Source organism: Epinephelus moara, chromosome 24 (genome assembly GCF_006386435.1).
Source record: "Epinephelus moara isolate mb chromosome 24, YSFRI_EMoa_1.0, whole genome shotgun sequence".
Taxonomy (NCBI): domain Eukaryota; kingdom Metazoa; phylum Chordata; class Actinopteri; order Perciformes; family Serranidae; genus Epinephelus; species Epinephelus moara.
The window spans coordinates 5,359,236-5,381,486 of NC_065529.1; the positions used below are offsets into that span (position 1 = coordinate 5,359,236).

At 40.2% G+C, this 22,251-nt stretch overlaps 2 protein-coding genes across 2 annotated transcripts in view; both read right to left on the bottom strand.

Annotated features, from left to right (window-relative positions):
• Positions 1-2,578: 2,578 nt before the first annotated feature.
• ppp4r2b (protein phosphatase 4, regulatory subunit 2b) lies at positions 2,579-11,501 on the bottom strand. Its single transcript, XM_050038613.1, has 9 exons — positions 11,348-11,501; positions 10,544-10,625; positions 10,025-10,195; positions 7,236-7,329; positions 7,103-7,140; positions 6,916-6,990; positions 6,635-6,775; positions 6,235-6,542; positions 2,579-4,157 (listed from the first exon to the last, which is right to left on the bottom strand). The coding sequence occupies exons 1-9, from the start codon at positions 11,379-11,381 to the stop codon at positions 3,787-3,789; spliced, it is 1,314 nt and encodes a 437-aa protein (XP_049894570.1). The 5' UTR covers positions 11,382-11,501; the 3' UTR covers positions 2,579-3,786.
• Positions 11,502-13,965: 2,464 nt separating this feature from the next.
• gxylt2 (glucoside xylosyltransferase 2) overlaps positions 13,966-22,251 on the bottom strand; it is a 33,275-nt gene continuing 24,989 nt past the window's right edge. Inside the window, exons 4-7 of the mRNA XM_050038847.1 lie at positions 20,728-20,979; positions 20,267-20,390; positions 17,335-17,507; positions 13,966-15,202 (exon numbers count right to left, since the gene is read on the bottom strand). Of these exons, the coding sequence (XP_049894804.1) occupies positions 15,026-15,202; positions 17,335-17,507; positions 20,267-20,390; positions 20,728-20,979 (726 nt within the window). The 3' untranslated portion in view covers positions 13,966-15,025. The remainder of the gene's footprint in view (positions 15,203-17,334; positions 17,508-20,266; positions 20,391-20,727; positions 20,980-22,251) is intronic.

Genomic DNA, 22,251 nt, shown 5'->3' on the forward strand with positions numbered 1-22,251 from the left:
ATCCATTTAAAAGTTCTTCTCTTGAGGCAGGTGATGAAACATTAAAATCAAGTATAACTACATGCGGCAGCCCAGTGGGCTTTAAATGCAATCCAGAGGCCCCCAGGGGTCAAAGAGGGGGGCTCCAAGGAGAGAAATGACAGTTTAATTTCATAGTTATTTTACTGACTAGTTTGATCAAAGGCTTCACTCTACTCAGAGCAGCTATCACTATTACAATTATATACTCGTACCTACCAGTACGTAGCTGATTTATAGGACTTGGACAGTAAACACTAACATCCCTAATTTCTTGTACATTCTTGGAATAATTCTGAAAATAAGGAATGCCACACGTTCAAAAGACAGCCCTGCAGTGTGTTTTCTTTCATTTTCAATTTAATTTGATTTTCTGCTTCTCAGGAAGACCAGAAGCAGTTTTTCTTACTGCGTATCTGACAACAAGCTGGTGTATTTACCTCTCTAAAATGTTATCCCCAGCTAATAGAGTCCTACCCCCCACAGCTGCAGACACAGAAGGCAGCAAAGATAGAATTTGGGGCCCAAAGTCAAAAATGTGCAAGTGCAGTCGTGACATATAAAGTGAGGAAAAGCTATTTAAATATAAACTGTGATACAAGTGTGACAAGTCAACTGGCCATTTTGGCAGGCCGGTGTTGACTCTTAAAAAGCCTGCGAAACCTTCCAGGGAACATCCTCCTCTGTCCATATCGTGTGCCAGTCATAAAGCTAGGGTCAGATTAAAAATCATTCGGTGTCAAGCTGCTTTTAATATCCCTCCTGACCTGGTATTTGTTTCCCTGGAGATGGGTCTTCGAAGCCCACCATTAAAAGAGTGCAGCACGGATTAATGCAGTCCGCCTTTTATTTCCTCTGAGAGCCTGGGCAAATTTCAGCAGTCAAGAGACAGCAGTGACAGACGATATTGGGACTTTAAGGGCAAAGGTTCGCTTCTCTGTACGTTCTGTTTACGACCAGAGCTCCATAACAGATGGCGAGCCATTACAAAATACGTTTGCCAAACTCATCATGTTAATGTCTTCTTTTACTATCACCTTCATCTTTTTTAAATCAAGCTTCCTTTGCCCTTTAATATGAAAAAATATCTCAACAAAACCTATTATCTTATTTTTAAACACATAAAAATAATGCCTGCGTCACCACTGCTACCTGTGGAAATAATGTGCTTACGGGCATAAAAGCTAGTAGGAACACTTCAGACAAATTGGCTTACTGGGATGTTAAATGGAGTAGAGCCATAGTTAATTTTAGTAGTTACACCGTCTGTGAGAAACACCATTTATGCTGCTCAGGACCCAGATAACTTGCAGCCAACTAATTACAGACCATGATACACCTGAGCTGCAGTTATAAAATACATGAGTATTCTGGAATAGGCTTGTTTGAAATTAACAGCACCTTGCCTTGAAGGTGGAAACAATCAAATATTTGCAAATCACAATGTAGCGTTAAATCTAAGAATTAAGGGGCATCGGTGGCTTAGTGGTAGAGCAGGCACCCCATGTACAAGGCTGTTGCTGCAGCGGCCCGGGTTTGACTCCAGCCTGTGGCCCTTTGCTGCATGTCGCTCCCTCTCTCTCTCCCCCCTTCACACTTCACTATCCTATCAATTAAAAGAAATTAGGATTTTCAACAAAACATGGTGTTTGTAGTCAAAACTAAGAGCCAATCCGCTCTTTGATCAGGCATCAGCCAGGCAATTCTCATCATGCCCTGGGTCTTACTGTCAGTGGAGAGCAACCACAGCGCCCACCTGAATCTCATAGGGTTATCATTGCCCACATGTGCATGACATCAGAGCAAGTCGGGATGAAGCAGGACACAAATCTAACACATGCATTTTGTGGCAATAGCAGGTTATTGATTCTGCACAGGCCTGGCTCATCTTGGACGAGCCTAACGTCTCTCTTCCATGCTTAAGGGCACTTGAAGAGTATAGATGTCCAAATGTCCCATCTCTCAATGTTAACAAGAACGAAAAATAAAGTGCGTGTCTGCCCTGTGATTCGGATACATTTACAATTTCATGGGTTCTTCCCAGAAGGGTGTAACATGGGCCACCATGTTACACCCTTCTAACAAGTGTCATGAAAATAGGGCCAGCGGTTTTTCCTGCAATCCAGCTGACAGACAAACCAAACCAATGACATGACCTCCTTGGTGGAGGTTATAACACACTAACCAGGGTTTGTAGGGTGTGTTGTTCACTGGAGACTATACTCAAAAAGTCAGTGTGGATACTAAAAAATACTTGATTTTTGAGTGTGCACTACTATCCCACAATGCAAGACAAAGATAGCAGCTAACAGCTGTAAAGATGGTGAGAAAGCTCTTCAAAAACGAATAAGTAGTCCATTTTTTGAAAAATACTCAAAACAAGGCAGTTAAACAGTGTTGAGAATTCTGTAAATTACTGAAGCTCTGAAATGGCAGACATTCTGACTTCATATAGCAGCTCTCTTAGTTGTCCCATTTCACTGAGCCAGCATTAACTATACTGAACACAGTTCGCAGATTCAACCAGATGTTGCGTCAAAGTAAGCAAAACCAGCACGCATAAAAATGTTAACATTTATTGCTGTTTCTGAATACCGCACTGAAAGCAAAAGCATTCAGAGTATACACAGAAATTATACAATTATATATGGTTTCACAAAGGCAGTGAACACATACTGTATTACAATCTACAAAAATCTACTTTACAGAAATTTAAAATTCTAAATATCAAAAAGTACAGCTGCAGAAACAGGTGTAGAACTGGAACCAGAAACTGCTCTGGATATCGGTCGGTGAAACAACATGGTGACATCACGATACAAAGAAAGCAGAAGTCATCTTTGTACTTACAGCTGGTTTTGTAAACTACAACTGGCGGACGAAACAAAAAACATACTCCAAAATAACTAATTGAATTGAAATGATCATATAAATTATGGTGGTTTTTATGCATCCAAAATATATCATTTTACAGAAGACGCCTCAACAAGGTAGCAAGTCATTGTATTGTTAGTGGGATTGGTAGTGTATCATTGCAAAAAGAAAATGTGGTTAAAATAATATAAGGACACAATGGAGAAAAAAAAGTCTCCCATCTCATAAGGATGGAGTAATACTTTTTAAAATAATGCATGTTCTCAACAGCCTGATGGAACTTGGTGGAGTAACAACAGAGTGGTGGTGTGTTACCTTCAGGTCATTGCTTGACTAAAGAGCATTTTAACATGAGCTTCAGCCAGGAACAGAAATGGTGGTTGGTAGCTCAAATATCTTCAACAATTTCATAAATACCCAGGGGCTGGTATGGCTCTGTTCTGACCCTGGTAGTGTGGTTCACTGGGCTTAAAGGGTTCAAAACGTAGACTACCAATCCTGTCACAATGTCCAAAATGGATGGAGTGAGTGGTGTAAGAAAAGACCACCCCAGCATCAGAATCTCATTGAACACACAAAAAAGAAGAAAGAATCCAGCCAAGAAACTCAAAGCTGCTGAAACCAACCCCTTTTAAGGGAAACTTAAAATCAGAGAATAAGAAGATCAATAAAATATTCCAGTTAAAAAGAAAAAAAAAAAAAAAAACTTCAAATGAAATTTTATTTGTATGCCCACATCAATGCCAGGTAGCCATTTTGGAGGAGTGTCCAAAAGCGGGACGAGGCGTTCGTCTTGTGTACGAGGTGCAGTTATCCTCATTCCCAGTGACAGTCAAGCTGGATTCAAGGACAAGCTGGTTTATGGTCACACATGGCTGCAGGGGCGCCTTCAGTCTAGTCCTGCTCCATGGGCTCCTCAGTGGTCCCAGTGTTCAAGGTGGCACTTTCCATGGCGCCCTCTGTAGGAGGTTCAGTTGTACTGCTGGAAGGAGCGAGAGCTACGTCTTCTCTGGCTGCCTCTGCGCTCTCCTCTATGCTACAGCTGCTACCACTGCTGCTACTGCTGCTGCTGACTGGGTCACTGTTGCTCTCTTCACTGTCCCTGCTGGTCTCAGGGCTCTCCAGGACGCCTGCGGGTGCCTGCTGCTCTGTCTGATCCATGTCACTGCCCTCCTCCTGGGACCCGCATGGCACCTCCCTCTCAGCCTGCTCGGCCTCCGGACCTGAGCCTGCAGACGCCTCGGCCTGTGTGCTGCTTGTTGGTTCTGCGGTAAAAAAGACATAAAGACACCAAAGAGTATGATTTATGTTTTCGCCCTCTTCAGACTGAAATGACCCAAATCTTTCCAGGCAATTTAAGACAGATGAATGAGTGGTTTGCTTGTCTTCTTGTCAGGCACCAAATTTTAAGACCACACGCACGCACGCACGCACGCACGCACGCACAAAATTTGTCATGAAACAGAGCTTCTCACATTCTCTCACATAAGCTCACAAAATGGATTCAATGCAGTCATGTTAATAGGTGTTCAATGTAGTGAGTCCAGGGGACCCACAGGTGGTCATTTTATTGGTTCCCTAAAAGAGTTAGTGGTTTTTGATAGGTTATAGTGTTTAACTTCTTTTTAATGTTACATGGCTATAATTATTGTTTTATTCATGTATGCTGACAATAATCAAACACATAAAATTCTAAATATGAAATATACATATATGAAATATACTTCATTGACAAAACCATAGACTGTATATGTATCTCTATATACAGTCTATGTACAAAACATTATACAAATGTCACTCAGTGTAGAGAGCAATAATGTAATGTGTAAATGAAATGTGATTTGTGATAATCCATCAAAATTTAATAAGCTGCTGTTTAACGTTCATAGTTCAACATTCTGACAAATATGCTTATTCTCGTTTTTTCTGAGAAGAGTTTTAATATTCTTCTGTCACTCATTGAGACAATGAACATGAATTGTGAATGAACATGAATTCATCTTTTGCAACCGCAGATGGTGAGACAATGGCAACCGCTGCTAAAAGTATTTTTTCAACACGGCATGTCCCCTGGAGGGTAGAGCATCATTGGATCATCACTGACACGAATCAAGACAAAAGATGTTGCAATGTTAACACATAGTCAGATTGTAGGAATGCCTGTGATATCGTACATATTTGTGATTGGTTGATTAACCTAAAAATGTAAGGTTATTGTCTGCCAGTGGTCCCCAAGACCTCTGTATCATGCCCCTGACACTGTTGACTTTTATGCCAAGCAAAAGCGGCGCACAGAGCTTCAAAGAGCTGGGGATGAGGATGAATTCACGGATTTGTTATTCATAATGTAGCATTGTCAGGGGAAAAAACAGTGCGTCTCGTAGACTCATTGATACTGAGTGTACGGCATCCTTTCAGTTTTTAATGCATCAGGCATGCAAGATGCATACCTTGCAACATCAATGCAACATTTCCTTTCAATATTGCTGAGAAGCTAGATTTAAGTTACACTGCATAAATATTTTAGGTCAAGCATGTCAGGCTATCTTTTTAAAACTGAGATATTCACAAATCCAGCTATCTCAGAAGGAGGTGTGTTGGAAAGCAGGGTTTCCCCACACATTTATTCATTTGTGGCGCACCACCACCACAGCATCAACATGCCCCACATTTACATTTCCTCGTTTGAGATCTCTGTCCCTCTCTACCTGTCTCTCACAGCTGAGAGCACTCTGGAAACAGATGGAGCAGCTGAGCACAGAGCGCAGAGAAAGTTAAACTTCATATTGTTTCTGTGTTGTCCATCATTAATCCAACCACCTTTGGACAAAACCAGGTATTTCCCCATAAAAAAAAAGTGCACACCACAGTCCAGCACTGGGTCTAACAGCAGCAGACGAATGTTTGTTTTTCATGCGTTCTGCGTTACCTGCTCTTCTAATCCACTGATCTAGTCTGATCAATCTGACCACAAACTCATCGAATTAAAAGTCTGAATGTGTTAATCAGCTTGTTCCTCAATAATCCCTCCTGTGAGTCAAACTAAAGAAGAAGAGGAAACAATAGCAAAAAATAAAAAGTCAAAGTTAAGCCCAGCACTGGCTTTTTGTTGAATGAACCAGCTCAATGTTGAATTCAGGGTTGGCCTACAAAAAACATCTTTCATGCAGCACTCTATATGCAGCGAAATACAGCCATTGTAACAGTAATGCTCCTAGTTTCCATAACCTACCTGGGTGAGCTCATGAACAGCCCATAACATAATTTCCTCTCGGTAACGCAACACATCACATACAAACCAACGGCCAATTAACACACAGCACACAAGAACAGCCTCCCTACCTTGGTCCTCAGTGGCAGTAGCACTGCTGGAGGCTTCATTCTCCTTGCTGCACCCGACCTTCTCCTCTTCATCTTCCTCCTGGACCATGGCTTCTGCCTCTTTTGAGAGGCAGGTGGCATGTAAAGGCCTCAGTGTGTCAACCTCCTGTTCTTCCTCTTCATCCTCCTCATCTTCCTCTTCCTCCTCGTCCTTGCTAAACTTAAGTCTCTTCACTTCCTGCTGCTCGGCTTCCATGTCCTCTTCTGTGTCTTCCGGATGTTTGTTCTTCACTGAGCTGCCCAGAGAACCTCCCGACGCTGAAACCTCACTAGCAGGAGAATCAGGAGATACAAATGTGATTCCAGTGGGTTTATGTTGAACATAGATAACATATTTTCTGGTGAGTAGCTTCTGACATACCTGGAGCCTTTTTCGTCTTCTTGCTCTGTGTTGAGGTCTTTGTTGTCTGTGCTGTCTGGCAGGCCATTAGCTGCTAGTGAGTTGGCCAGAGACAGCTTCGGTCGGTTCAGCGGCCGGGGAGTTCCAGGACCGTTCACTTTCCTAACAAAAAGCCACCACAGAGAAAGAGAGAAAAGTTGGGGAAAAACAAAAACATTTTAACCATCATGAAAAAAACTAGATGTTGTATTTTAATGTATGTGAATTTCAGGATCAAGGACAAAATCTGTCCCCAACACAACCTCTCTGTAAAAGCAGATGTGTTTCCAGGAAGCATCACTCCATTCATTCTGTTGACAGCACTGCATCCATTTTTCCTGTACAAGCAAGTTAATAAAATAAATAAATAAATACAATTCCCACCAACTTCATATTAATTTGTTATTGAGGTTGGTTCTACAAAGTGTTTCACTTGAACAAAACACTTACTCTGAGGTTGGATGAACACAGCTTACCACCATTACATTCTGGAGGGAGACAAGAATTTCCAAATGAGTGAAAACAGGTGACAGCAGTTTAACAACATTAGAGGGAAAAAACAGCCATGCTGCTTGGGACATACCTTCTCCACCCCTCGAAGAAACTTATCTGTTCCTGTGTAGTTCCTCTTGGGTTCTGTGAGCAGCTCGCACAAGCGCTGGATCGTAAATGGAATTCTAAAATTAGGAAGAAAAAACATTCATTATACTTTGAACAGAAAATGTACCATTTAGGTGGTCTTCTATACAAATATGCCTGAACATTCTGTTTCACACTTATTTGGTCAATTGGTTGAGTACTCGGGGATTGTGGGAGCTTAGGAGGCGTCTAAAACCTAAATCAGTCATGATTAAGTAAGATAAATTGAGATTTGTGTCCCTGTGAATCCAGTGTTTTCAACAAGCGCATACAACATCCAGCTAGGTGAAAATAGTAGCCAGCTGAGGATGAGTGGCTTTATGCTCAAAGCAGTATTTCCCCACTGGAAAGATGGCCTTTTGATAAAACAGGAGCTCTTCTCAGTAGAAAGTAAGAAAGAAGAAACTTCTGAAATTGGTGGTACAGAACCACAGAGGGACACTTTTGCCTAAGAGGGAGAAAACCTACAACTACCAGAGTGCACTGTGCTGCACCAGACCAATAAACGCTCCCGCTGGTGGGTGACGGAATGCGAACACGTCCATTTGAAACAATGGCAGCTGACTGGGAACAAACGATCTCAATCTCTTACAGTTAAACAGTAAACTAAAATATGTTTCTGAAAACATCTGAGGCGAGAAATAGGCAACTCAGTAACAGAATCTTGGTTTATATTTATTCAGTGCTGCCTAGACCTTTTGATCTCAGTTTTTTCTGCCTCTGTTTTCACTGTGCAGGAAACAGTATGGCGCCGACTTCCTGTTCACAAACCCTCAATATTACAATTTAACACAGTACTATAATATGTTTCTAAAAACACTGTAGGCAAGAAATAGGCAATGCAGTAAGATAACCTTGATATTTATTTGATCGGCACTGCCTTTTTTTTTAATCCTATTTGTGACCATGGTGGCAGCGTGGGTGGCGGGTAATACGAAAATGCAGAAGTACAGCCTGTAGTTCGAGCAACAGCCCGAGAGCCAGTGAAACCGTTTTGCTGGGGACGAGGAGGGATATCTCAGCACTGGTTAGATGGAGGGAAGTATACCAGTTCATTTATATATACTACCCACATTATTTTGATACAAAGCTGGTTGAAAATCTGCTAAATACCCTTATCAGTTGTCTGTAACACATTTTTTTAGGCTGAATTCTGTTTCCCTTTTTTAAAGTAAAGATGGTAACAAACTGCATCGCATTTACATTTTGCTAACTGGCATTTACATTTGACAGTAAGATGGCGTATTGTATAGAACCCTAGGGGTGCGACTTCTTGACAGGGAATATGAACAAGGCTATTAAAACTGTGAAGCCACCACATTCCTCCTTATACATTGTAATTGGCAATATAATGAGGGGTGTTTTCTTTACTTGAAATTTTCATAGATCAGACTAAATTATAAACTGCACAGTGCATGGATATTTTTGAGTGCATTTCCAAATGGTTCAAGCTGATTTTCCCTCTTAAGTTTGCATTATTGAATCACAAGTATTCATGGTTAGAGCGCCTGTTTCTTAAATCCAATATATATTAAACCTTGGAGCGCATTCAGAAAAAGAAGGACTTTACAGTCAGTATGATCTTACAGATCCCAGCAGAAGGGGATATCAGAAGGTTTTTACAGAGAGCTGAATGTCCTCAGAGGTGTCCTCCTCCTCAAAATAGACCCAATAGTCAAAACAGGTAAAACACAGAATAAAGCAGCTTCACATTAAAAATAAGTGTTTCTCTGATGCTCTTCGGTGGCCATGGGACATAAGGGGGCTGCTAGCTGAGCTGACTCTAATATTAGCTCAGCTTGTTTTTAGGTGCTCAGCTTGTTTTTAGGTTAGGATTTCTTCAGTGGTCTCTGTTAACATGTTTTACTCTGAGCCGAATTATCGGCAGAGGTCTCCTCCTCACCAAAACAAACCGACCCAGTAGTCTGTGAGCCAAGCTGCTGCGCACATGAACTCAACTTGTTTCTCTAATTACTTAAGATCCAGAGGTCCAATGACCAAAATCCTTCATCCCTTTAAAACATATAGTTTACACAACCAAGATCTAAAATGTGACAGGTAAGTGACTTGATACAGTAAAAAAGTAGTTGGCTGAAGATGTTTCAATGTCCAGCCATCCAGCTGACACTTATGGAAAACTCTGATTCATCATTATTTCTATTTCGCATCGTAACTGACAGACTCCCACAATGTCAACACATGGCATTGTGGGATCATTTGCATCTCCATTTTGAGAATTTTGAAGGACACTATGTTGGGCATAACTTTCACAACAAGTCAGTTACTCAAATAAAATGGGGTAAATATAGTGTGCTACATATGTAAATTGGGAGTGATGCGGGTACATTCCTGATCTTTATCACACACAAACTTAATTACTCTGGCAACACTAAATATACACAGATTCAAACAATATATTCAATGAGGCCAGACCTTTCCATACAATTTGGGACACACTGAAAAGCCAAAAGATGTGGCGCTGTTTTGCAAAAGTGACATTATCAGCAAAACTACTGCATTTTACAGTCATAATACAGAATGAAGAACTCTGTAATAATTATATCTTCCACTACAAATATCTGTGTAGCAAATTGGGTGAGCTAGAAGACACCAATCCATGGCATGTGTTGGCCATGGGAAACCAGACATGTTCAATCTGGCATCCCCATCCATACATTCAGTCTGGCACTATAGCTGTAATACAGAAATGTACTCATGTAGCTGGTCACCTACCCATTGTATCCCTTCACAATTTTCAAGATTCTCTCCTTCATATCTTCAAATGGAATTGACTCCACGTTGGGATTTGCAGGACCTCTTTGCTCAGGTGCTGAGGCCCTAAAGTCATCCATCACCTTCTCCAATTTAAACAAGAAGTAGTTCCTAAATTGGGACCACTGAACCCTAGAGGAAAATGATAAGCAGAATAAGGCGCAACATATTAGGCATGATACATTAAATAGAGGAAAATCCAGCTCAATTGGACAAAAGCATACTATGGCTGGATGTTGCATAAGCTATTGCAACACATTCATTACAAAGATGAATTTAAATACAGTTACACTGATAACAAAACTGCACAACAAACTAAGAAAAAAAAAATTTAATCTCTGTATAAACAGCATTCCTGGACCGCACATCTATTGTTGACTATAAACACAATTATGGTATAACGTTAAATCATTATCTGTGTGTGTTCTAGTAACATTAGATATGAGGGGGGAAATGATCAGGCCTGCTATGTTTACTTACATGGTCTCTCCTGTCTTGGCAATATGACATAGAAACTGCTCCAGAAGAGGAGATGCCTCCTGCTTTGCTTTCTTGTCAAAATCTGAGGAGAAACAAATACGGACATTACGTTGTGTTCCAGCCTGTACTAGCCTTGGGAGATGGACAGGCTTTGATTTAACCTACAGTTTTTATAACTCGGCTACAATGCTTGGATGTTATAACTACCTTCAAGGATTGCCTAAACTCTAGCCAACTAAATTAGGCTTGTTAGCAGGTCTCTAGCGAAACTTTGGGTGAAGACGATCACATTGTCTTATTAACGTTAGCTATTTACATAACGTAGCTAGTAGGGGCTATCTATCTCGCTATGTCGCTTGCTAGCTGTAACTAGCTTAACTTTAGCGCACTAGCTAGCATGTTAACTTAGCCGCAGAAGCGTAGCCGGCAAACAGTAACGTTAGTCTTCCAATAGCCGGTGACACCGGCCAGTTATTTCATCCCGACAAAAAATATCTGTTGGCAAGTAATATCAGATACTGAGGGCAAATAGAAGGCAGGACAGGAGAGAAAGCATCATATTTTAGTTAGCTTTCCTCCTGGCTAATGAATTGACATTAGCCAGTAGATAATGAACAGAAAGCTAACCATTTCCGTGAAACCGCTTGTGCTGTTAGCGTTAGCTGGTCATGAGTAGCAGCTAGCTAGGGACATTAGCCTGTGAGCTACAACCCGTTTGTTTCTTATAATGTAACAACTGCGGAAGCACACGTACAACACGTAGCCTTAATAAACACATAAACTATCGAAATAAAGTGAAATGACCTCTGAGCGCCTCTTGAAGCGAGTCAACTTCCATCACGTCGTTGCCCTCTGTCAGTCTTGAGGATGTAAAAGGCAGACTGGCGGCTAGCTGCTGCTGCTAAGCTACGATCTCACAGGCAAAGAGGAGGGAGCATTTTAATATGGCGCCGTGAGGTCACTGCCTGTTCAGCAACGGACAAGGCACTGCACTGAGAGGAGCACCAGAGCCCTGTGGAAAATATACCTGTAAAATGACAAAATGAAATACAATAACATGAAATAAAATAATTGTTTACGTCAAAAACGGGGTATAATGACAAATGCAAGTGGCAATATCTCAGCAATCTCAATTTTATCCACTGCAGGTGAGACAATCTCCTCTTTCGAACAGGATAATTTGTTTATGAATTTGTAACATAATTTTTTATATTGCATTGTATTATTGTGATCTTATATGTGTTTTTCATTTAAAAAACAGGCAGGATCAAATAAACAGATGTTTGTCCTAACAGAGTAGCTGGGTATACCAGAGTGACAGTATTGCCCAATGCTCTCTATTATTTAAACATTGCTAGAGAAACAAGAATGTGATTGATAGAAGTGAACTGTCTGAATGGTTTTTATTTTATTTTATAGCCAATATACTTGTTCTGTAGGTATTAGAGCTTGGTCCAGTGTCTAGGACTTAGCGGGATAAATAGGCAGAAATGGAATATTATACTAAGCACTAAGTTTTCATTAGTGTATATTTTATTTATTTTATATACTCTATTAATCCCCCTGAGGGGAAATTCATTTTTTTCACTCCTTTGTCATTAACACACAGGTCCGAAAGACACACACATGCACAAACAGGACCTATACATGCACAAAGTGGAGAGATGTCAGAGTGAGGGGGCTGCCTTGGTAGGGCACCCCGAGTGGTTGGGGGGTTTGGTGCCTTGCTCAAGGGCACCTTGGCAGTGCCCAGGAGGTGAACTGGCACCTCTCCAGCCACCAGTCCACCAAATATTATATATATAATAGCTACTGCCATAATTGTTGTGTTTCCATTACCTGAGAACAAGCCGTTTATATCTTTATGTGAAGCGGATCCTCTTCTGCAGAGGATGCCATGTTGTTTCTACAGTAGCCCAGATAGGACCAACCAAACATTGAGTCCAGAGCCTTTCCTATTTTTGCATCTACCACCACAGTTCTCCCCTGCACTCTTGGCACAGAAGTTTTAGTTGGTTGCAATCTGCAACCTCACCACTAGAGGCCACTAAAGTCTAAACACTGGACCCTTAAAGTAAAACACCACCTAAATTAAGAATTCCAATGATATTTCCATGGCCTTGGAAATTCAATCAGTATTAATGAACATGAGCTACTTGCTCTCAAAGCCAAAAACCAGAGAAGTCTCAAACTTGTGATGTCATAGGGTATAAATTCTGGAGCTGCTCTATAAAAAAGGAATAGGGGCCTGATTTTGTGGACCCACAGAATGTTTGTTTTCTATTTTATACCCAAATGAGCTTTATTCCGTTGTAGTGTTCTCAGTTCTTCAACAGAAAATGTACCCACATACTCACAACATTCCTCTGGGTGCTCTTAGTGTCATCTTTAACATCTTTCCTAATTCACTGTCCATGGTGCAGCTCCAGACTTCATACTTAAGTTTTTTTTTAGTTTTTAAAAAAAAAGTTTTTATTTACTTTATTAATCCCCCTGAGGGGAAATTCAATGTTTTCACTCTTGCTTGTCAATTACACACAGGTAAGAAAGACACACACATGCACAAACAGGACCTATACATGCACAAAGTGGAGAGATGTCAGAGTGAGGGGGCTGCCCTTGGTCAGGCGCCCCGAGCGGTTGGGGGGTTCGGTGCCTTGCTCAAGGGCACCTTGGCAGTGCCCAGGAGGTGAACTGGCACCTCTCCAGCCACCAGTCCATGCTCCATATTTGGTCCAGACGGGGACTCGAACAGGCGACCCTATGTCCCTATGGACTGAGCTACTGCCGCCCCAAAACTTGATGATATACTTGATGATGATGATGATGATGATGTACTTGATGATATACCAAAGTTGAGTTTTTTACACTCCAGCGTTTGGATTTGTGAGAGAGTTGTTCATGTTACCGATATTTTTTGGACTGCTTTAGACCATGGGAATAACATATATGAATTTTGAAAATAGGCATAGTTCCCCTTTAAGTCTGTCTTATTGCTTTTGCTAATTTGCTGTTCCCTGTGCTCCTGACATGAACTCAGGAACTGAAACTGGATTTAAATAACTACATTTGCTAGACTCCTAAGGCACATAACTGGGGGACTCTTGTTATCTTTTTCCTCAAACATTAAAATATTATATTTCTTCAAGCCATTGGTGAAACACATACAGTGGTTAAGTTCAGTTCAGGTCCAGTTTCAAAACACATTATCATATTAATTATCAAACCAAACTAAATATAAATACAGATGCTAATGTCAAGACAAATCTTTGGTGTTGTGATGCAGCAGTTACCGTTGTGTATGTTGTGTATCTTACCTTACTGCATAATTCCATACATTTGTGAGAGTGCATTTCATCCATTTGCATTACTCTGGTATATTTCATTCCCCATATACAGTATGTAAATAAGACTCGGTGCATTGCATTGATTTATTTAGAAACATGTGTTGACTGTATAGCCATGTTCTGTTTCCAGTTTGAATGATATATTTAGATCATTACACCACATTGAACGTAATGCTGCTAAAACATGTGACCCAACAGACCATACATCATATTACAAACTAAGATATCCTCTCAAACACACACACACCACCACTCATTTTCTTGTAATAGTAAACATGACTATTTATAAATGGCACATAATCAGCTGTAGTATGTCATTATTTTTAAACGCTAGCACTTTTGGTTTGGATCCACTTGGACAGTGTAGCATCTAATGTGGACGTGTTGCGTACAAACAAACATCCTGTCCTAATATTATTCTGAAAGTGCATTTTAACATTCGCTTTTTAACACTGAAAGTCCACATTTCCTCTGTTGTGCTGTATCTAATACTGTCAGTGGCATTTGGCCAAGAACTCGCAACTCTTTTCATTCACACAGGCTCACATTTCAAGTTATTTGCTGGTAAAACATTCACATGATTTTAAAGGAGTGGTCTATGAATCTACTACTCAAAGTAGTAAAGCTTTCCAAAGTCCAAAGTTTACTTTTAGTGTTAACCATGTTTGAGAGGAAAAATAAAGAAGGTTGATTCTTTCGTTAAATGCTTGATTGACACAAATATGCCTTAATTTAACTTTTAGCCCACACTTAAGATGAAGAGCTCATACTTTCATAATTCTTGATTTAAAAAAGATTTTGTGCAGTTTTTTTCCCACTGTAGCTTTCCAACGTTGTCATACATTTCATCACCGTACATAACTGGGATGTGGAAAGTTTAAGATGGCAATAAGGCAAACCTACTCTACGGCATCACTGACCAGCACTGTATGCTTCTCTACATAGGCTCATTATCCATACCATCTTTAGAGGATCATTATGTTCATAAGACCATTCCAGGAAGAGTTGTGTGTTGGATACACTGCAAACACAGAGCCAATAGTTCAGTCTGGGCGATGCTGGTGTGACACGTAATCCACAACAGGATGGTCCTTGGTGTTTGCCAGTTAAAAGTTGGAGTCCATTTCTCCATTAGTTATTTGTGCGGCTTGACGTGTCGGACCACTTTATCCTCAAACGCCTTCCTCATGGTCTTTTCTATCTGCTTGAGGAAGACCTGAGGAACCCGGCCACACAGGGTGTTGACTGTGTCCAGGAACTTGGTCTGGATGGGGTAGAACAGCGACTGGAACATGTTGTCCTCAAAGGGAAACTGCGGGGACAGAGTCATTGTCCTGTGTCAGTTCTGATCTAAAAGCTGTTTCAGTTTGATCATTTTTTAATGGAACATATCACACACTAAACGATATTTACAAATTCCATCAGTAGGGGTGGGGTGGTGGCGTTCTGTATTAATCATAAATTATGGCCCAGCTCGTCTTTAAGAGGCTTATCTCAGTAGAGCAGCGGGGGAACTGACTCTGCTGCCGGAGAAAACAAATTCTAAATTTAAAAACTGACCCAGATTGTTTAGTGCAAGCGAGAGAGAATCTGTATCAGAGAGAAAACACTCAACGCTGCTGTTTTTGCTGAGCTGAAGTCATTAAAGGAACAGTCCAACATTTTTAGCAATATGTTGCTTTACATTAACCAGAGTCAGATGAAAAGATGAGACAGGTCAATAGCTGTTTGGTTGTAAAGGGGTGTATATTTTCACAGGGCTAGGTGAGAACTCTCCCCATGCTTCCACTTCCTATGCTAAGCTAGGCTAAACATGTCAGAATATATTAGGAGGCACAGTTGAAATTTGTATTGAGCCTTTTAACCTGACTGGTTAAATGGAAAACAAGAGTATATGATACAGAGTATATTTGTTCTCCTATATTTAAGTATATTTACATTGCCCATGACTTCGAAAGGATGAGTAGGAATATTAGCTGTTAGTTTTAAAGGAATACTTCATCCACAAAATGACGGTTTATATATTTATATATTACCCCCCACGTGTTACCTTGAATTTATGAAAAACACAAAGTTTTCCCACTATGCCTCCATGGTGAACTGAGAATCCCAAAAAGGCAAACATTCTTGATAAATTGAAGTAATCAGGGTCCGCATCTAACAACAGCAAAACTACATCAAAACATCTGTTTACAAACTCTCGCACAACTCGTGCACTATAATCCAAGTCTCTTTGATCCAGTCGAATGCTCAGTGCTCACCAAACACATGCAATTTCAGAATCAGAAACACAAACGGATTTATTGTAGGTTTTCACTTATAAGGATTTTGGTTTGGTTCTTTGGTGCATACATTACACATACAATAAAAACACATTAGGAGGAATAAAAATGCTGCAAAGTACTGCAACACTCAAGAATATAAATATAGACTACAAAAATTACAATTGAAAAAATGACTCTACAACGTTACATTTAAAACACGTAAGTAAAAACGGTCTCATGCACGGACAAGTAGCCCAAGCATGCTATGGGCGTGCTACTCTTGTGTGGAAGTGTTTTATATTGTAACATTCTAGTAAAAGTACATGTGTTTGAGAAGTACTGAGCATACTAGAATAGAATAGCTGATGTCATGACATCAGCTAATGGGGATCCTAGAAATAAACAAATAAACAAATACGACTGGATAATGGAGACTTGGATTATACTGCACAAATTGTGTGAGAGTTTGTAAACAGATGCTGTGATGTAATTTTACTGTGCAATGAGAATGTGCCCCATTTTTGGATTGTCCGGTCACTGTGGAGGCATGCAAGAAAGACTACGTTTTCTTCACAAATTCACGGTGTCACATGGTGATCAACTGATAAACAATGTTAAACTCAGCCCATTGTAGCCATATAATACTCACAATTAGATTATACACATTTAAAGGCCTTCATTAAGTTGGACTCAAGTAATAATAACATTACACAGTATATTATGATACTATTAATTATATTACTCCTCCATTATCCATCATCCTTCATTTCCATGAGATATTTTGATATGCCATAGCAGGTAAAGCACAGGTGTAACTATTAACATTACCGATAGATAATACCAGTTTACCATAATACTTACACCTCAGCTTTTTATGATGCTCAATTTTTGCAGTCATATTGTCATTAATACACATGAATGAAACATTTCTGTTGTTTCCCATCTAATTAGGTGTTAATGACCAACTGGATAACATCACTTTATATAACACACCCACATATATATATATATATATATATATTGATTACTAACGATATTAACTATGCTAAAACAAATGAAATAGGTCATTAACCATACATTATTGACTTACCTGCACTGTGAGCACAGTGTAAACATAGGGTGCTATGCATCAATATCATATTGTGTCTTTAAAACTTGAATATCCTGCAGGGATACTTACATCATGTACTGCATCATAGACTACTTTGAACGCTGGCTGCTTGTCATCATGATATACTCCACGGTTGCCATGGAGGATGGACACGCCCTCATCTTCAGCCCCTTTGCAGTTACTCCCGTACATGCAGTGATCTGGCCTGTAGTTCCACTGGCAGGGGAAGATGTAAAGACATTCTGCGAGAAAACAACAAACAAGAACACATCATTGCTACGAATTACAACCAAACACTGTATCTGATGTCAATACGATGCTAGGAAACAGTTAAGATGGTAACTCGTGAAGGGTTCAAAAGCAGGTTTGTCACTGGCAGATTGCTAGTTTTATTTTTCAGGATGCATAAAAAATCTGTGAGGAGAACTATGGTATAGAACACACATATCTGCCCTTTTTTAGAGTTAATAGGGGTTTATGCTCAACTAGAAATACAGCCCTGCGACTGTGTGGCTCCACAAACCAGTCAAGTTGCAGTGTACATTCATGTCTGCCCAGACTCACACTTTAATACATAGTGAAGACTTTGAAGGCATTAAGAGTTTGTTTTTGGAAAAACATGGATGCTTCACAAACATTTTTGACCCAGCAGCGCAGAAGTTCTATGCCATCACCACAGTTTCATGACGGACACCCAAGATTAGTGTCACCAATTCAGTATCTGACCAAATGTCTCCCCTTCTCTTCCTGAGAAATGACGTTGAGTAATGACCAGAAAGGTGTTTTTGCAGAACATTATGTCACAGTGAAGTTGACCTTTGACCTTTTGGATATAAAATTTCATCACTTCATCATTTTATCATATCAGACATTTGTGTGAAATGAAATGAAATAATTAGCATATGACTTCTTGTGTGATAGCCAAAAACATGTTTTGTGACATTAGACCAATCTTTGACCATCAAAATCTAATCACTTCATCCTTGAGTCCACGCATTAGTGCCAAATTTGAAGAAATTCCCTAAAGGCCTTCCAGAGCTATCACAAATGGGACGGATGGACAGACAACCTGAAAAACATAATACCTCCAGTCACGGCTGTCCCTGGCGTGGAGGCATAAAAATATTCAGATATGGGGCATCAGTGGCTTAGTGGATAGAGCAGGCGCCCCATGTACAAGGCTGTTGCTGCAGCAGCCCAGGTTCGACTTCAGCCTGTGGCCCTTTGCTGCATGTCATTCCCTCTCTCTCTCCCCCCCCTTCATGCTTAGCTATCCTGTCAATTAAAGGCAAAAAAGCCCCAAAAATATCTTTAAAAAATAAATAAATTCAGATATAGGCCTAGTAGTTGGTAATATCTGGAGTGATCAAATATCCACATGTAGATGTGACCGCCACCTCCACTGGACCACAGTAAATTGTTTTCATGACTTGAGGACTTTGGAAACAACTACAAATTGTGTGTTTTTGAGAAACAATCTAAAAATGGAGCCTGAAACAGTGGAAACTGTTGGCACCAAACAGCCATGATGCATGTATCAATATCAATACAGTGAAACAGGGTAGAACCTAGGTATGCACAATATGAGGAAAATATGAGATATGCAACATTGTTGAATATTGTGATATTACTTGCGATAAATACAGATATCACAGTGTACTCAGTTGTATGCTGCTTTCAGTGTACTGCTAAAATAACAGTAATTGCTTGTTGAATAAAAAAACAAAAATTATTTCCCAACATTTTTTCATTGAACGGAAAAAAATCAATGATAGTTACATTCAAAAGTACAGTTTTCTACTGATACTCTCTTTCAACTATCTCAAAAAATCTTTGGCAATGTGTTTATCGCACAAGTTGATATCGTGATCACGGCTAAAAGATTCTATCTTCTGCAGCCCCATCGTTCTAATGAAGGTATTGTGGTCTTTGTATTCAAAGGTTGATGTGTTTTTGTCTTTCTCTAGCTTCACCTGCCCAACTGGCCACATACAGTAATAACGCAGAATAATATGCTGATCAGACTGGTGGGTTTTTAAATATGCAGTACACTGCACCTAATAGCTCAAAATGTGATAAGCCAAAAGTCGTTTTTTTCATAGCTATGAATGTGTATGTCAACACATCTCTCCGAATGTCATGTAACATGCAGCTGTGACTGTGACAAATTTGCCCCACAGCTCAGCTCTGCTCCACAGGGCGTGTGTCCCACACATTATGAATGTGGAGGAATGTGTGCATGCTGCATGTATGCACATCAAATATAAAAAGAAGAAATGGTGGGAAAGATTTAATCATAGGATACACAGATATTGATATCTTTGTACATTTGAATCCATTATAATGATACATTGTATACAGTGCCAGGCTAAAAAAAATAAAGCCAAAATAATATACAAATATACAAAGGTTGTTTTTTTTTAATTTTACTGAAAAATCACATGAATTCATTGGATTCTCAATCAAGTTCTGACCTGAGGAGTGATCACAGTCTTAAGAAGTCTCTCCTGATTGCAGAACAAGCACAAAGAAGTCAGAACAATGCTCATAACTTGAATATATCTCTGGGGATTGCAGAGAGCTCAAAGCTGTACCATGTAAAACAAACACTGGCTGTGTTTTCGAGCAAACACCAGCGATGCCATCTCTACCGTAGTTCTGCTGTAGCTCTGAACATTTAATGCCCACATCTGGCTGCTGCAGCTGGAGCTCAGTCTGCTGTTGCCTACAGCCACAGCCTCATGTGTTTACTGATGCAGATTCATAATGCAGACTGGTTTATCAACAGTGAAATAAGACACAATTTATGCGAACATGTTGATCGTGTCAAACTGAAGTGTGTTGACTAATAATTCAAAATGCATTTACATACACTGGTTATGCCTTTTGTGAGCCTTCAACAGAGCAGTTTAAAGCCTCTTTTTGTGGGTACCCAATGTGTTTTAATAATATGTTTATGATCATTGTAGACAACATGAGTGCACCCCAAAAAGGACTGTACCTGGGTTGTAGTGGAAGATAATGTTGAGCAGGTCCTGGTCTCCCCAGGTGATGTGGTTCTTGTACTTCTGATAGAGTGGATGTAGAAGATCCTCCCAGGACAGGCCACTGGGGATCATACTGTTCTGAAATACCAATAACAGCAACATTCACTTGCGAACAGCTCAAGAGCAATCTTTTTTGCCAAAAACACATCATCAAAGGAGAAGCACATTTACATTCCCTCTTCCATTTGCAATCCAGTAGGAAGCATTAAGAACTGGAGAGCTACTAAATTGAGTTCTGAGGGCAGAAGTCTGTGCTTCTAGCGTGGTAATCAGAAAGCTTCAATTGCGGCCCACTCAGAGCACTGCGACTTGAGCTCAGAGAAAAGAATCTTGAGAATGCAAAAGAGAAATCACAGCTCACTTTAGCTTTTTACTGATCAGAGTGTGAGGAAATATGACTACGTTTTGACCTTACTTTAAACATTGTGCTGCGGATCCTTGTGAGATTCATCAGCATGACGCCAGAGTTGACCCCTGTGACTCCGTAGAAAGGGTGGCGTGCAAAGCGGCTGTACCAGCCAATCTTTGGAACCTCGTGCTCTGGGGCCATCGCTGCCAGCTGAGTGCTGTTAAAGGACTTCAGGAGACTCCAGATATCATCCATAGGCCGCAGGAACAGCACATCAGTGTCTACGTAGAGTAAGGAGTCCACGTCTTTCAGGATGACCTGGGAGGACACAGTTACATTAAATGTCATTATATATTATTTATTAATGACAATATTCTTCCATCTTATCCAGGGGTCCTCAATGTTTTTCACGCCGAGGAGAATTCAAAGAGAGATGGAGTTTTTTTTAAGAATAAGCTGATTTATCTTTGCTAATAATATGTTCGTATGTTACATTTTAATGAATTAAAAAAAACTTCAATTAAAATTAAAATTAAGAAGAAGATTAAGAATTAGAACTGGCATTATTACACCATATCAGTAATACACAAAAATGTAGTTAAATAAATAAACCTGCTGTTCAAACACAGTCTCACATACTTCTTGCTATGGCTGACCTGAATGCTTTGAAGCTTCAACCATTGACATGATAATTGACGGCTAAATCAGTATCTAAACCTTTGTTTTTTTGTTTTGTTTTTTCACCAGTAAACTCGTGGAGGATACTGAAAGGAGGTGGCAAGTGTCAGACACGAATGAGGCCAGTATCCTCAGTGTGGCGCAGTCATCGACCCCTGCTTCAAGCAATTAAATTGGCTGTCTGATGAGGAAAAGGAACAGGTGAGACAAATTGTAGACAGCTATCTGCAGCTGGCAACATTAGAGAGGCACTTGTGTTCCATCAAGTGATGCAGCCTGACCCGTAGCATTCGACTTATTGATAACTTACAGAAACATTGCGTGCAATAGTCCACCCTCCACCTTACTTTCACCTTCTCTTAGCCCCTCTCTGTTACTCTCTTTTTCTCACAAACATGCAACGATGCTAAGTACTACCAAAGTCGGGTCTGGTTTAGGTGATGGATTAGTGTAAATGTATATGATTGGGGTTTTTTTGAGGAGTTTTTCCTTATCCGCTGCGAGGGTCCTAAAAACAGAGGGATGTCGTATGCTGTGAAGTCCTGTGAGGCAAATTGTGATTTGTGATATTGGGCTTTATAAATAAAACTGAATTGAAAATTGATTGAATACTACCCCCCTGGGTCCTCTCGTGTCCCGTCGCAACGTTAGCAGCCCCAGAAATGGTATTTGGGACAGCCCTATTTCTTACATGGAAAAATGCATAATTTTCTCACAGTGTCATACGACACTGTCACTACCGTATGATTTTCACTTCCTCTTTTGCACAAACAATTTCAACCTCCTCTAATTATGTGTAACAACAACAGTAAAGCAGTTGTTGGCAACGTAAATCTGAGGTCTCAGGCAGCCTCTATCAATGCTTCTTAAAGGGACATTGTGTAGCATTTTCAGTTGTTTATTGGCAAAAAT